Source organism: Hypanus sabinus, chromosome 3 (assembly GCF_030144855.1).
Source record: "Hypanus sabinus isolate sHypSab1 chromosome 3, sHypSab1.hap1, whole genome shotgun sequence".
NCBI classification, from domain to species: Eukaryota; Metazoa; Chordata; class Chondrichthyes; order Myliobatiformes; family Dasyatidae; genus Hypanus; species Hypanus sabinus.
The window spans coordinates 9,406,657-9,422,520 of NC_082708.1; the positions used below are offsets into that span (position 1 = coordinate 9,406,657).

The 15,864-nt window shown below is 41.4% G+C and overlaps 1 protein-coding gene across 7 annotated transcripts in view; it reads left to right on the forward strand.

Annotated features, from left to right (window-relative positions):
* Positions 1-15,864, forward strand: part of emsy (EMSY transcriptional repressor, BRCA2 interacting) — a 107,042-nt gene that overhangs the window by 14,009 nt on the left and 77,169 nt on the right. For 5 of the 7 annotated variants that reach the window (XM_059963691.1, XM_059963696.1, XM_059963692.1 and 2 more), the window contains exons 4-7: positions 781-855; positions 2,883-3,058; positions 8,719-8,871; positions 14,420-14,679. In XM_059963691.1, coding sequence (XP_059819674.1) covers positions 781-855; positions 2,883-3,058; positions 8,719-8,871; positions 14,420-14,679 — 664 coding nt within the window. The remainder of the gene's footprint in view (positions 1-780; positions 856-2,882; positions 3,059-8,718; positions 8,872-14,419; positions 14,680-15,864) is intronic. The other 2 variants (XM_059963693.1, XM_059963695.1) reach the window with 1 other exon arrangement.

Here is a 15,864-nt window from a genome sequence, read left to right on the forward strand (position 1 = left end):
TTTGCCAGTCTTCTACACTATCCACAATAGCACCAATCTTTGTATCATGTACAAACTTATACACCCATGTACATTTTCACCTCGGTCATTTATGTACATACTCAACAGCAGAACAGACATCTGGCTAGAATAAGTCCCTTAGACCACTACCCTCTGTCTTAAGTGTAATGTGATCTATTTCTAAAGTGGGTTCAAGAGCAGAAGACATAAAATGAAAGTGATTAGCAAAACAATCTGAAGTTTTGTGAACGAAAGCCTTTTTGTGCAGCGTAAGTTTAGAATCTGGAATGTACTTTTGGTAGGAAGTCTCGGAGGCCGGTTTTGTTGTCCTGTTGAAAAGGGATCTAGATGGTATCTGAAAGAAATCAAGATCAGTGAGAATATTTATTGTCCATCATGAACTTTCTAAATTGCTTCATGAGAATGATTCATCAAAATTTGACAAGCTGGTGGAAAAATTAGGGATGGTTTATCAGAGGTGGGGAAATAGAACTTGTATACTTCTGAGTGTAATTGTATATAATCCAGGCTTGTACATTCAGAGTTGGGAATGGCCAAGGCTGATGAGAACAATGAAAATTTAAAAATTAGGGCACTGCTGGACCAATTGCAATATTCTCAGTCAGAACGGGATGAAATACCAAATCATTATCTGAATTAATAGAAAAACGATAATTTTGGATGTACTTTACAAAGATTAGAACATTCCCAGAACACTGGAGTAGTCAAAACAATCTTAATTTCAGGGAATGCTGATGATTTTTCTTTTCTCTATAATAGCATTTCAACAGAGCGTCACCGTGCTGAAGTTCGAAGGGCAGTTAACGATGAAAGGCTGATGACTATTGCACATCAGTAAGTTTACAGAGTGATTACTTATTCAAGAATTTACTTGTACTGTTTACTTGTTCAGTACCTCAGTTACCTAATAGGGTTTTCTCTATGAGGAAAGTAAATTTACATGATTCAGTGTATAGCTTCATCATTTTGTTTACAATGAAAACTGCAAATTAATATATTTTCTGCATTGAACCCTGCAGTTACTGCAACGGTAACTGAAAGTTACTGAACACTGAAAGTTTTGCATTTGTGGAGTTGGCTTGAATGAATCAGCGGTTTTACAGAACTTTGCAGTCCTTTATATCTTAAGTCTAGACAGTGACATCACTGGGACTTGAGAAGTTTCTAGAAGGAATATGTATATTATTTTTGCACTTTCTATTATCCAGAAAAGGTCTGTGAATTGGCTTGTGTAACAGAGATAAATTGTGATTCCACTACCATCTGTAATGTTTTGGGTTGAAGACCTTTCATTAGATGTGGGGCAATGTAGAAACATCTTAAATTCTGTTCAGCTGTTGCCTTGTATGCAGAGTGATCCCAGCATTTTCTGCTTTATTTCGTGTCTCAACATTTCTTAGTTTACTCAGTGCCTTGGAAACTGCCCTTGTCTTGAATGTACCTGTAGGCCTAGCAAACACTGCCTTCCAGAAAATTCTAAACATGCAGATTTTGGCTTTCTTTCTTAATGAAAGTCAACAATTTGCTCTTGAATGTGTGGTTTCATTGCAGCATGGGCTGTTCAGCTTCAGAGATGCAAATTTTTTCTCAGTATTTGTCGATAATAGCTGTGAAATGCACCTTTCTATGGTAGCACTAACCAGCAAAAGTTTTCCAGATTTTACAAAGCTGCTGTTAGGATTGCTCAACTGGCAACATGGAGCACGGTGCTTGAGTTTCCATGACGTTTACTCGGCTTTGTGGATGAACTGAAGCTGTGGCCTGTTCCAGCTGCAGTGATGCCTGGCTACTTGTCTTTCATAAAACTTCAATTCTGAATGCTGTTTGCTTACTTTTATTGTTTGCATGATTTTTTTTTTCCCCTCTCTCTGTCCACTGGGTGTTTGACAGTCTTTCTTTAATGTTCTTTTTGGTGGTTTCTTTGTTGTGTGACTGCCTGTAAGGAGATGAATCTCAAGGCTGTATAATGTATACATACTTTGATAATAAATGTACTTTTGTACTAGAGAAAAGACTCATCAGAATCTCACACACAAAATGCTTGAGGAACTTGGCAGGACAGGCAGCATCTATAGAGAGGAAGGAGTTCCTCCAGTATCTGCAGAATCTCATGTGTTTCTGACCAGAATTTTCCATGACAAATCAACCTATGCCTGTATGGGTGTTCTGGAGGCTGCCAAGCTGGATATCAGTCGAGGAGGCAGGAGACTCCAGATGTCTGGAATCTGGAGCAACAAAAAAAGAGCTGCAGGAGCTCAGCAGATTGAGTAATATCTGTGTGTTTTATGTGTTTGGGGGTGGGGGGCGGACAGTGTATGATGCAGGGTTGCAGTTCAGAAGGAATTGTTGACATTTCAGGTAGAGTATCAGCAGGCTGGTAAATATCTGAATGGGGAGTCATGAATTTTACTGAAGAGAAGACGGAAGTTTGGCAAGGTGGCTTTACAGGTTATGTTTTCACTTTTTAAATATTTTTGAGATAAGATTTATGTTGGAAAGGGATCATGTGACTGAATCTTGAAAAGTTATTTTTCTTATTTAACTTGGGGATGTATTCTTCGATAATAAATTTATTTGGAATGCCGTTTGGAGGAAAAATATTTGAGTACCATGAAGAGAAATAAATAAAAGCAAAAAAAAAAGCTTAAGTTAAAAAGAGGAAAAGTGAAGCATTGAACAAATGAAAACGATATCTTTTTGAGCTTAAGGTTCTGTTCACAGTGGTCTGTCATTACACATTGAAGTTTCTCAACAATAAAGTGTTAGTTTGAAATTGGTACTTCTGATGTACATGATCTGTAAAAGACGAAAATAATAGTGTAACTTGGACAAAAACATTGTGTATTCATCTGTACCTGCAGCATGTCTGGGCCTAACAGCTCAGCTGAATGGTCCATTGAAGGCCGTCGACTTGTCCCCCTCATGCCCAGGCTGGTTCCTCAGACAGCATTCACAGTGACTGCGAATGCAGTAGCAAATGTGGCAGCTCTCCATAATGCCACTCTTCCATCACCAGCTGAAACCGGTAACAAAGAAGGTGAGCTTTTTCTGCTACATTGCAATTGGCTTTTTCAATGCCATTTAATTATTAAATTGAAGAAATGGCCTACCTTTTAGAAAAGGGGAAGTATCCTAGGTGGTGTAGTGGATTACCATACTGACAAGTTTGGGGTATTCTAATCAAGCCTGGACCAATGCAGTGACAATATCATTTCTCTTGTTGATAAATGTCTTTCTGTATTGCTTCTAGCTCATATCAAACTATATGATTTATTGTTCAGGTAGCATTGTCATAAATTCTTTCAACTTTGGACTTGCTTAGAACATAGAACAGTACAACATAGGAACAGGCACTTCAGCACACAACATTCTGCAATCCAAATAAATTAGTAACCAGATGGGCAACCTAACTAATCCCCTCTTCCTCTACAATGTCCAGATCCTTCCAATTCCCTCACAATAATGTACCTATCTAAAGTCCCTAATGTTTCTGCCGCTACCACCATCCCAGGCAGCGCAATCTAGGCACTCTCCATTCTCTGACTCCGTGTATTAAAAAAAAACTTGCCCATCACGTCTCCTTTTGAAATTACTCCCTCTTGCCTTAAATGCATGCCCTCTGATATTAGAAATTTCAACCCTGGGAAAAGGATATTGTCGTCTACTCTATCTATGCCTCTCATAATCTTAGAAGCCTCCATTAGATCTCTCCTCAGCCTTCACTGCTCCAGAGAAACAATCGATGGTACATGCTCTGTAATCCAGGGAAGATCCTGATAAATCTCAACAGCATCCTCTCCAAAGCTTCAACCTCCTTACTATAATAGAGCAACTAGAACGGTATGCAATGTTCCAGATGCAGACTCCTAAAGTTTTATAAAGCTGCAACATAACTTCCTGGCTTTTGATCTCAGTGCCTCAACTAATAAAGGCAAGCATGCCATATGTCTTCTTAATTATCCTATCAAGCTTTGTAGCCACTTTCTGGGAGCTATGAACTTGGACTCCAAGATCCCTCTGCTCAACAACACTTTAAAGGTTCTGACCCTTAAGAGTACAGTCTCTTTACATTTGACCTACTGAGGTGCAACACTTCACATTTGGCTGGGTTAAACTCAACCTGCAATTTCTCTGTCCATATCTGCAACTCATCTTTTTCCTCACTGTATTTGCCAGTCTTATAAGCTATTCACACCATCACCAATTTTCATATCATTTGTAAACTTACTAACCCACCCGCATTTTCAGCCAGGTCATTTATATACATCACAAACAGCAGAGGTCCCAGTTCAGATCTCTGCAAGCACCACAAATGACAGAGCTCCAGCTAGAGTAAGTCCCTTTGTCCTCTACCCTCTGTCTTCTATGGTCAAGCAAGTTCTGAATTCAAACAGCCAATTCACCATACATCCCGTGCGTCTTAATCTCCTGCATGAGCCTTCCATGAGGGACTTTGTCAATCACCTTACTAAAATCCATATAGACAGAATCCACAGCTCTATCTTCAACAATCACCATCGCCACCTCTTCAAAAACTTAATCAAGTCAGTAGGACACAATTTAGCCCACACAAAGCCGTGCTCCTTTCCAAATTAGGCCACGGTTTTCCAAATGCTCATAGATTATATCTCTTAAGAATTTTCTCCAATAATTTCCCCAGTGCTGACGTGAGACTTACCGGTCTGTAGTTTCCAGCATTATTGCTGGTTCCTTTTTTGAATAAGGGATTGACATTAGCTATTCACTAGTCCTCCAGGACCTCGCTTGTGGCTAGAGAGATCATGAAGATATTGGTCAAGGACCAGCAATCTCTTCACTCAATAACCTGGGGTATATCCCACCAGGCCCTGGAGACTTATCCACCTTAATACCCAACACCACCTTCTCCTTTAAATGCCCTAGTGTATTAATATGCTTGGCAATGGTTTCCATATCCTTCTCCTTGGTAAATACTGATGTAAAGTACTCTTTAAAGACCTCACCCACATCCTCTGCATCCAAGCAAATGCTCCCCCTTTTACCCATGAGTGGTCCTACCCTCTTGCTAGTTATCCATTTGTTCTTGATGTATGTATAGAATACCTTGGGAATCTCTTTTATCCTATTTGCTAAGGACTTTTCATGACCCCTCCTGGCTTTTCTAATTATTTTCTGGCTTATTTATAATACTCCAGATGGCTGTTTGATTCCAGCTTCTTAGCTTTACATACTTTTCCGTTTTTCTCTTAACTAATTTCATCACTTCTCTCAACACCCAAGGTTCACTTCTCTTGCTATCTTTCTCTTTCCTTCTGACTGGAACATACCTGTTCTGTACTCTATTAAACATGCTGCAAGGCAGCAGGTTACCAGCAGTACCGCTGTGTAGCCCTGTAGATTAAGAATGTTGTGACAATTAAAGATGATTGAAATGTACTCAAGACTGACCAGAGCATTGTCTCTTAATTTTGATGATATTGGGGTCTGAAACATTCTCCAGTATGTCTGCTAGGCGGGGATGGGGAAGAAGTGGGGGGGGGGCTTCCTTCAAGGTACTGCACTTGATCTTCATGACCTTTCAGGTTGGTAAACCCCTTTCCTATCTCACTGAAGCAAGAATGTCAAAAATTCCAATGATGGAGGAAGTACTGACAAAACACAGTGGAATTTGGACATTTGAATTGAATTGACTTTATTTCTTACATCCTTCACATACATGAGGGGTAAAAGTCTTTATGTTACATCTCCGGCTATTTTGTTGAAATGGAAAGATACTTCTGCTCCTACTTTGATACAATGGTTTTCCCAGGTGATGTTATGTCTTAGTTTGGAGAAAATAAGAAGTCGAAATTTTGATCCTTGATTCGATTTTGAGAAAAGGTGGGGTTCATTTGTCCACTACTATCATCTGATTTGAGTTAATTAATATAGTTTCCTTCTGATTTTTCTTTAAGTGGATTTGAGTTGGCAGATTGATTTTTTTTAATGGAAGTTTGTATGATGTATAGCTCCGGGGTTGTGCTCCCAATGATTTTTTTTTTGCTTTTTTTTTAGTTAGTAGAGGTTCTTTTTCCTTCTTTTTCTTTCAAAAAAAATTCTTAACACTTTAATTATTATTGATATATTGCTTAGCTTTGTTAATCAGTTATTTGCTAATTTAATTCCTTATTGCACATGACATACTGACTTAACATATCTTTTTTTGTCAATCTTCAATAATAAAAAGATTTTAAAATGAGATGAAATGTTACATCTCCATCTAAATGTGCAATCATAGTAATTTATAATAAATAGAACAATCAATGTAATATAAAGTACACTCAAATCAGTGTGAGTTAATTAGTCTGATGGCCTGGTGAAAGAAGTTCTCCCAGAGCCTGGTAGTCCTGGCTTTTATGTTGTGGTACCGCTTCCTGGATGGATAGCAGCTGGACTAGATTGTGGTTGGGATGGCTTGGGTCTCCAATGATCCTGCAGGCCCTTTTTACACACCTGTCCTTGTAAATGTCCTGAATCATGGGAAGTTCACAATTACAGATGCGCTTACTGTCCGCACCACTCTCTGCAGAGTCCTGCGATTAAGGGAGGTACAGTTCCCATACCAGGCAGTGACGCAGCCCATCAGGATGCTCTCAATTGTGCCCTGTTAGAAAGTTCTTATAATTTGGGGACCCTTACCAAACTTCCTCAATCATCTGAGGTGAAAGAGGCACTGTTGTGCCTTTTTCACCATGCAGCTGGTATGTACAGGCCATGTGAGGTCCTTGGTGATGCTGAGGAACTTGAAGCTGTTTACTCTCTCAATCCCAGATCTATTGATGTCAATAGGGGTTAGCTTGTCTCCATTTCTGTTGTAACCCACAACCAACTCCTTTGTTTTTGTGACATTGCGGGAGAGGTTATTTTCTTGACACCACTGTGTCAGAGAGATGACTTCTTCCCTGTTGGCCACCTCATTGTTGTTTGAGATGAGGCTAATCAATATAGTGTTGTCAGCAAATTTAATTAGCAGATTGGAGGTGTTTTGGAAGCATTTGAAAATGTGCCACATTAAATTGGTTTATCATTGTCACATACACTGGAATACAGTTAAAACCTGTCTTAAATGCTGTTCTTACAGATCATGGGTGGCATGGTAGTGTAGCAGTTAGTATAATATGTTACAGTACCAGCGACCTGGGTTAATTTCCCAGCGCTGTCTGTAGGGAGTTTTTACATTCTTCCCATGGCTGCATGTGGGTTTCCTCCCACATTCCAAAGTTGTAGGTGTTAATAGGTTAATTGGTCACATGGGTGTTATTGGGTGGCATGGGCTCATTGCACCAGAAGGGCCTGCTACCGTTCTGTATGTCTATATTAAATTTAATAGTTTCCTCACATCGGTACATTATGATAATACAAGGGTAAAGCAATAGCAAAATGTAGAATAAAATATTACTATTTAAAGAAAGTACAGTGCAGACAATAAGGTGTAAATTTCTGTTGATTTAAAAAAACTTGCAATGTAATCAAACTTAGTGAACGAATGTTGCACTTGGTGAATTTTACTTTTGTGTGACGTACAGAATTGTGCGGATTGCAATGCAGACTTTGGTCATATGGCGGCACCAAATGAACACTTTAACCATGACAGACTTCAAGATTCAAGCTTGCTTAATGTCTTTTCCATTACACAAGTGTAAAAGAGAATGAATTAATTGTTACTTCCACTACCTATAAAGGGCTCTAAATGGCATGCGTCTGTAATAGCCTCTGACAACCATGTCTAACTCTTGGCCTTTACGTGTGGCTTAGCTACTAGGCCCGGTGGAACTGTTTCTACTGACAAGAGAAATGGCAAAGGCGGACCACTGGCACCTCAAAACCAGTTGCTTTGGGAAGGTGGGGATCAACAGCCTTGGATGGCAACCTTTCTAGGAGAAGGAACTCTGCTGCCTTGCGGCCATACCCACCCATGGGAAAGGCTTGGGGAGTAAACCCTGAGGAAGAAATCTGAAGCCGGAGTCCTTAAGGCAGCTTGATGTTGTTTACAACCTCACTCTGGTAACCTCTGCATCGACACTGGTGCCAAAATATGTTAGTGCTTGCCCTTCCTTTGGACTACATCAGTGATGTGGAGAGGGGGAGTCTGCTGCATAGGCACGGCCAGTTCTTCAAATCTTCCTACCCAGGCTTGCACCCTGGAGAGGACACGGTCCACCGGAGGTGCAAACCCATGATCCCCTGTGATCAATGGCTGCCTACTAAGGTGGGTTGGTGGGTGGAGGTGTTGATTGGCTTTACTGCATGGGGAAAGTAACTTTTTGAGTCTGGTGGTCCTGGCATGGATGCTACGTAGCCTCCTCTCTTATGGGTGTGGGACAAAGAGTCCATGAGTAGGATGGGTAAATTCCTTCATGGTGTTACTGGCACTTTTCTGTAGATATGTCCTTGATGGCGAGTAGGCTGCTGGCGGTGATGCGTTGGGGAATTTTGTCTTGTAGTGTAGCTTCTGTACCATGCAGTGAAACAGCATGTTAGGATGCTCTCCACTGTGCATCTGTAGAATGACGTGAGCATACATGTGCATAGTCCAGTTCTCTTCAGCCTCCTCGGAAGTTAGAGGCATTGCTGAGCATTCATGGTTGTGTAGGATGTGGAAGTAACATTCTTAATTTTTTTGATATGTCTGAGCTTTTATTTAAAAAGAATCATGTGTTTTGTTTTTCTTCTTTCTAGTGATTGTGTGTTATTCTTACACAAGTACTACTCCCACACCAGCTTCAACAACTATACCCAGTGGAAGTGTAGCAACGGTCAAATCTCCCAGACCCGCTAGTCCTGCTTCCAATGTTGTTGTACTGCCAAGTGGAAGCACGGTGTATGTGAAAAGTGAGTACTCTTTGTAGAGCACAGAAATCAGTTGCTGTAAACACAAGATTGTATGGGTTGGCATGTCTGCAAGTCCAGGCTAGGTGTTAGAGGTTGGAGTCCCAGAAGTGGCTTGTCTTGTATGTGTGAGTGGAATAGTGTGATAGGGGCTTTTTTTGTTATTGTTATTGTTTAGTTGCTTTTGTGTGGTTCTGCCAGATATGGTGGGTATGCTGTGTTAGTGCCAGAATGTGTGGAGACACTTGTGAGCTGCCCCAGCACATTTATAGGATGTGTTGATTGTTATCACAAATTACGCATTTCACTCACAAGCGTGAGAAAATCTACAGATGCTGGAAATCCAGGCAACACCACAAAATGCTGGAGGATCTCAGCAGGCTAGGCAGCATCTACGGACAAGAGTACAGTTGACATTTTGGGCCAAGACCCTTCAGCAGGACTGGAGAAAAAAGCTGAAGAGCAGAGTTAAAAGGTGGGGGGAGGGGAAGGTGATAGGTAAAACCAGGATGGAGAGGGGTGAAGAGCTGGGAAGTTGATGTTAAAAGAGATATAGGGCTGGAGAAATGCCTCTAAATCTAATGGGAGAGGACAGAAGACCATGGAAAAAAGTAAAGGGGGGGAGCAACAGAGGGAGGTGAAGGGCAGACAAGGAGATAAGATGAGAGATGGAAAAGGGGAATGGGGTATGGTGAAGAGGGGGGCATCACAGGAAGTTCGAGAAATTGATGCAGTGTCATATACTGTGTCTGCTGCTCCCGGTGTAGCCTCTTGTATATTGGTGAGACCCGAAGTAGATTGGGAGACCACTTTGCCGTCTGCCAGGAAAAGTGGAGTCTTGCGGTGGCCACCCATTTTAATTCCACTTCCTATTCCCATTCTGATATGTCTATCCGTGGCCTTCTCTACTGTTGCAATGAGGTCATACTCAGCTTGGAGGAACAGCACCTTGTATTCTGTCTGGGTAGTCTCCAACCTGATGGCATGAATATCGATTTCTCAAATTTCTGGTAATGGTTCCCACCCCCTCCTCCTCATCATTCCCCATTCCCTTTTCCCTCTCACGCCTTATTTCCAGCTGAAGGGTCACAGACCGAAATGTCAACTGTACTCTTTTCCATATGTAACACTTACCCAACAGGCTGGCCATTGAAGCCCTTTTGATTAACATACACAGTATATTGTACATATAGATGATGCCTGGTCTGCTGAACTCCTGTAGCATTTTGTGTGTGTTGATACATTTCACCGTATGTTTGGATGTACATGTGATTAATAAATAATTCTGAAGTCTATGTACAGCAAGCACCCAATGATAATTTGTACAGTGTCTTTATTACAGCAAAAGGCTTTAATGATCTCTTCCATAAACTTCAGTGTAGTGCATCTATTTCCAATAGCAGCCAGATGTGTTGACCCAGACATAAAATACAAGAGTAGAGTTCTACAACTATATAAATCCCAAGGTAGACTACAGCTAGAGTGGCCTGATAGGGGAATAGGAAAGCACTTTACAGTACCAGTGACCTGAGTTTAATTCCTCCTGCTGTCTATAGGGAGCTTGTGCGTTCTTCCCGTGACCTCATGGGTTTTCTCTCTCAGTCCAAAGGCGTACCAGTTAGGTTAATTGGTCATTGTAAATCGCCCTGTGTTAGGCTAGGGCTAAATTGGGGGTTCCTGGGTGGTGTGGTTTGAAGGACCGGAACGGTCAATTGCATGATGTATCTCAATAAATGAATAAATTTCTGTCCACAATTCATGTTGCCGCATTACTGGATATAATAGAGCAGAGAACATAGAACAGTACTGCACAGGACCTGGCCTTTCAGCCCATAATGTTGTACAAAACCAATTAAATTAGTAATCAAATGGCTAACTAGTCTTTTCTGCCCTCACAATGTCCATTTCATTTCATTTTTCACACATTCATGGGTATATCTAAATGTCTGTTAAAAGTCTCTAATGTTTCTGCCTTTACCACCACCCTAGGCAGCACATTCCAGGCACCCACCCCTCTCTGTGTTTAATAATAGTTAAAAAAAACTTTCCCCATACACTTCCTTTGAAGCTACCTTCTCTCACCTTAAATGGTATTAAGACATTTCAACCTTGGGAAAAAGATGGACCATAAAACATAGGTGCAGAATTAGGCCATTCAGCCCATCGAGTCTGCTCCATTATTCCATCATGGCTAATCCTGGATCCCACTCAATCCCATACACCTGCTTTTTCGCCTTGTCCTTTTGATGCCTGGCCGATCAGGGTACAGTCAACTTCTGCCTTAAATATGCCCAATGGACTTGGCCTCCACCTAGTCTGTGGCAGAGCATTCACAGATTCACTGCTTTCTGGCTAAAAAAGTTCCTCCTTTGTTCTAAAAGATCGCAGCTCAATTTTGAGGCTGTGCTCTCTATTTCTGGATACCCCCACCGTAGGAAGCATCCTCTCCACATCTACCGTACTTAGTTCTTTTAACATTCAGTTTTGTTTCAATGAGATCTCCCCTGCATTCTTCTAAATTCCAGTGAGTACAGGCCCAAAGTTGCCAAACGCTCCTCAGAATCATCCTCGTGAACCTCACGAGATACTGTCTGTCTGCTGTATCTATGTCTCTCTTATAAACCTCTATCAGATCACCCTTCAGCCTCTGCTGTTCCAGAGAAAATAACTCAAGTTTGTCCAAGTCCTCGTTATAGCCAGATAATAGTGCCAGACAATATTCTGATAGGACTTGCAAAGCAGAAAATATTATATGTGTAAGATTAGCTATGGTGATTTTTTTGGGAACACTGGAGGTAAAGGTTATAATCTGCGAGGTCTCAATAGGTTGGACTAGTTTCCTCAAGAACCATGAATGTCTAAGAATGTAGGTTTATTCTCATAGAAAAGCAGCAAATAGAAAAGCAACAGCTTGTGATGTTTGTAAATAATTAGCACCATTCTCAAAGCTAGAGTGATAGGTTCAGAGATAACTCATCAGGTCAGACAGAGCTAGGCAGTCAGATTTGGTTCATTAGCTCCTCTTCAGCCAGCTTTGATATGATGGGCTGAATGGCTGCCTATCATTGTTGTAAACTGTTATGGATGTTTTAGCATGGAAAAATAAATTAAGGGAGAGGACCTGAAAGCTTATCAAAGGGCTATGTTTTAAGAACATCTTAATAGAAGAAAGCGAAATGCAGAATCTTACTGAAATCCAGAACTTGGGACTTGCTAATCACAAGCATACCATCTGATAAGACAAGGCAATCACGTTTAGAGATGTTGATTGAAGGATAAATATTGACTCTAGGCTGTAAACTGCCTTACCTTGAAAGGGTGTCGTGAGATCTTTTTAGGAGTTGCTCAGTTTAATGACTCAGTTAAAAGGTGTTTTCTCCAGTGATGTAATACTTGTACTGTGTTAGTGTTTGTCTAGACCTTTGTGTTTAAGACTGCGGAGGAATCTTAATTTGGCACAGATTATGCAATTTAAATGCAAGGAGATGATGTAATCATTGAGCAATCCTAATGATTTATTAAAAATGTCAAATGTGTTGTGATAATTAGCAATGCAGGCTGAGCAATCCTGGTTTTTGATCTTTTGTCTGCAGAATTAGCTAAGTGCAACAGGAAAAGCCAGTAGCAGCATAAATTTACCATTGCTACCCTTTGATCAGTCATCAAACCTGTTTGTAATTCATTGAGCTTTTGCTTTGGAGAAGTGTATAAGCAGGAAGGTTGAACTTGATTCTGACGCCTTCATGGTTAGATTATTTGGCATTCCTGTGTTGGTGAAAAATGTACATTCAGTCCAAAGAATAACTGAAAATACACCTTTTATTAGGTACACCTGTATGTCTGCTCATTAATGCAAATATCTAATCAGCCAATCATGTAGTAGCAACTCAATGCATAAAAGTATGCAGTCATGGTCAAGCGGTTCAGTTATTGTTCAGACCAATTATCAGAATGTGGAAGACGTGATCTAAGTGACTTTGACCATGGAGTGATTGTTGGTGCCAGACGGTATGCTTTGAGTATCTCAGAAACTGCTGATCTGGGATTTTCACACACAGCAGCCTAAACCAGGGGTTTTATGCCATGGACCAACACCACGAAGCAAGAGACGTGGATCCCAGCTTAGGAATCCCTGCTCTAGAGTTTATAGAATAAACAAAAACATCCAGTGGGTGGCAGTTCTGTGGGCAACAGTGCCTTGTTAACGAGAGAGGCCAGACTGGTTCAAACTGACAGGAAGGCAACAATAACTCAAATAACCATGCATTACAACAGTGGTGTGCAGAAGAGCATCTCTGAGCACACAACACATCGAACCTTGGAATGGATTGGCTACAGCAGCAGAAGGCCATGAAAATTACAGGAGGGACCTAATAAAGTGGCCACTGAGTATAGACTAGCAACACACACAAAATGCTGGTGGAACACAGCAGGCCAGGCAGCATCTAAAGGAGAAGCACTGTTGACGTTTCGGGCCGAGACCCGTTGTCAGGACTAACTGAAAGGAAAGGTAGTAAGAGATTTGAAAGTAGGAGGGGGAGGGGGAAATGCGAAATGATAGGAGAAGACCAGAGGGGGTGGGATGAAGCTAAGAGCTGGAAAGGTGATTGGCAAAAGGGATACAGAGCTGGAGGAGGGAAAGGATCATGGGACGGGAGGCCTCAGGAGAAAGAAAGGGGGGAGGGGAACACCAGAGGGAGATGGAGAACAGGCAGAGTGATGGGCAAAGAGAGAGAAAAAAAACAAACAATTAAATATGTCAGGGATGGGGTAAGAAGGGGAGGAGGGGCATTAACGGAAGTTAGAAAGGTCAATGTTCATGCCATCAGGTTGGAGGCTACCGAGCCGGTATATAAGGTGTTGTTCTTCCAACTTGAGTGTGGCTTTATCTTGACAGTAGAGGAATGGGAATGGGACGTGGAATTAAAATGTGTGGCCACTGGGATCTTATATACCGGCTGGGTAGCCTCCGACCTGATGGCATGAACATTGACTTCTCTAACTTCCGTTAATGCCCCTCCTCCCCTTCTTACCCCATCCCTGACATATTTAGTTGTTTGTTTTTTTTTCTCTCTCTGCCCATCACTCTGTTCTCCATTTCCCTCTGCTGCTCCCCTCCCCCTTTCTTTCTCCCTAGGCCTCCAGTCCCATGATCCTTTCCCTCCTCCAGCTATGTTTCCCTTTTGCCAATCACCTTTCCAGCTCTCAGCTTCATCCTACCCCCTCTGGTCTTCTCCTATCATTTTGCATTTCCCCCTCCCCCTCCTACTTTCAAATCTCTTAGTATCTTTCTTTTCAGTTAGTCCTGACGAAGGGTCTCGGCCCGAAATGTTGAAAGTGCTTCTCCTATAGATGCTGCCTGGCCTGTGTTCCATCAGCATTTTGTGTGTGTGGCTTGAATTTCCAGCATCGGCAGATTTTCTCGTGTTTGCACGGAGTATAGACTGGTAGTTTCAGCATGCTGGGGGAAATTAAGCTCTTAATATATCAATTTCAATGGATTTCTTCTGCAGCTCATTAATTTTGGGGCTTAACTTTCTTTAATGTGCAGGTGTTAGCTGTGCTGATGAAGATGATAAACCTCGTAAACGCAGGCGTACAAATTCATCAAGTTCTTCCCCTGTGGTACTGAAAGAGGTTCCCAAGTCAGCCACACCAGTTGCCAAGTCCATTGCAGTTCCTGTTGGAAGTAGCCCAAAAGTGAGCAACATCATGCAGAGCATTGCAAACTCCATTCCCTCGCACATGTCACCAGTGAAGATAACTTTCACAAAGCCCACAACCCAAACGACAAACACAACTACTCAGAAGGTAAGTCTGTTTTGCAATTGTCTTGGGTTGTAACTTTTTTCAAAAGAATGAGAGAGAACAATGGAACTACAATGGAATTCCATTTTAAGTAGAACTCGTTCTTATTGTCTTACTTTGTTCTACCTGCATGCAAGATGTAATGATTTGCTCTTTATGAATACTGTGCAAAACAAGCTTTACCGGACTTCCGGTTAAGATGATGGTAGCTTAAGTCGCTAAAACTATTGCTCTGCTCCATTTCATATACCTGCATTTATTTCTTACTCTTCCTCCCACTATTGAAGTTGCTGGCTGCACAATGAGTGTAACTAAGCCTACTAAATCGGCAAAAAAAGACACTCCATCAGGAGCAACCTTGAGTGAAATTGTGTCACTGTTAGAACAAACCCAACAAGATATGTTTTCTCAATTTAGTTCGTTGGAACTGAAACTGGATAAAATCAACTCTAGACTGGAGAATCACACTCAACGTTTATCACGTGTTGAAGAAGTCACAGAGAAACTAGACCATCGTTGTAAAGACCTGGAAAGAGTTTGCTCTACCCTAAAGGAGCATAATAGCAAGTTAACTCTTAAAGTTATGGACCTTGAAAACAGGAGTAGACGCCAAAATCTTCAAATTTTCGGCTTGCCTGAGACTGTTGAAGGGGGGATCTCCTGTCGAATTTTTCTCAAACTTTCTATGTGAGATTTTTGGAAGCGAAGTACTTCCCAGTCCTCCAGAGATTGATCGAGCGCACCAAAATCTTTACATCTTTACAGATCTTTACATCTCGCTCAACGGATGGCCAGAGACCACGTCCAGTGTTAGTTCGCCTCCATCGTTACCAAAAAGGATTTACTAATTAAAGAAGCTAGCCGACGTAAAATGCTTCAATATAAAGGTCATGCTATCCGTTTAGTAGAGGACTATGCACCTCAAGTTATAAGTCAACGTGCTGACTACAGAGGAGTAATGAAAGTTCTCTATGATTGTGGTCTTCATCCGTCTCTCCCTATCCAGCCCGGCTCCGAATCAAGCTTAGGAACAGCGATTTTAAACATTTCGATTCTGTTGCAGAGGTGCAGACCTTCAGACCTTCATTGATAGCCTATCTGCTACTTCGAGTTCCTCATACGATATGATATGATTTTTTTTCTTTTCAGCCTTTTTCGTTTCTGTTTAGATAACGGTTATTTTTTTTT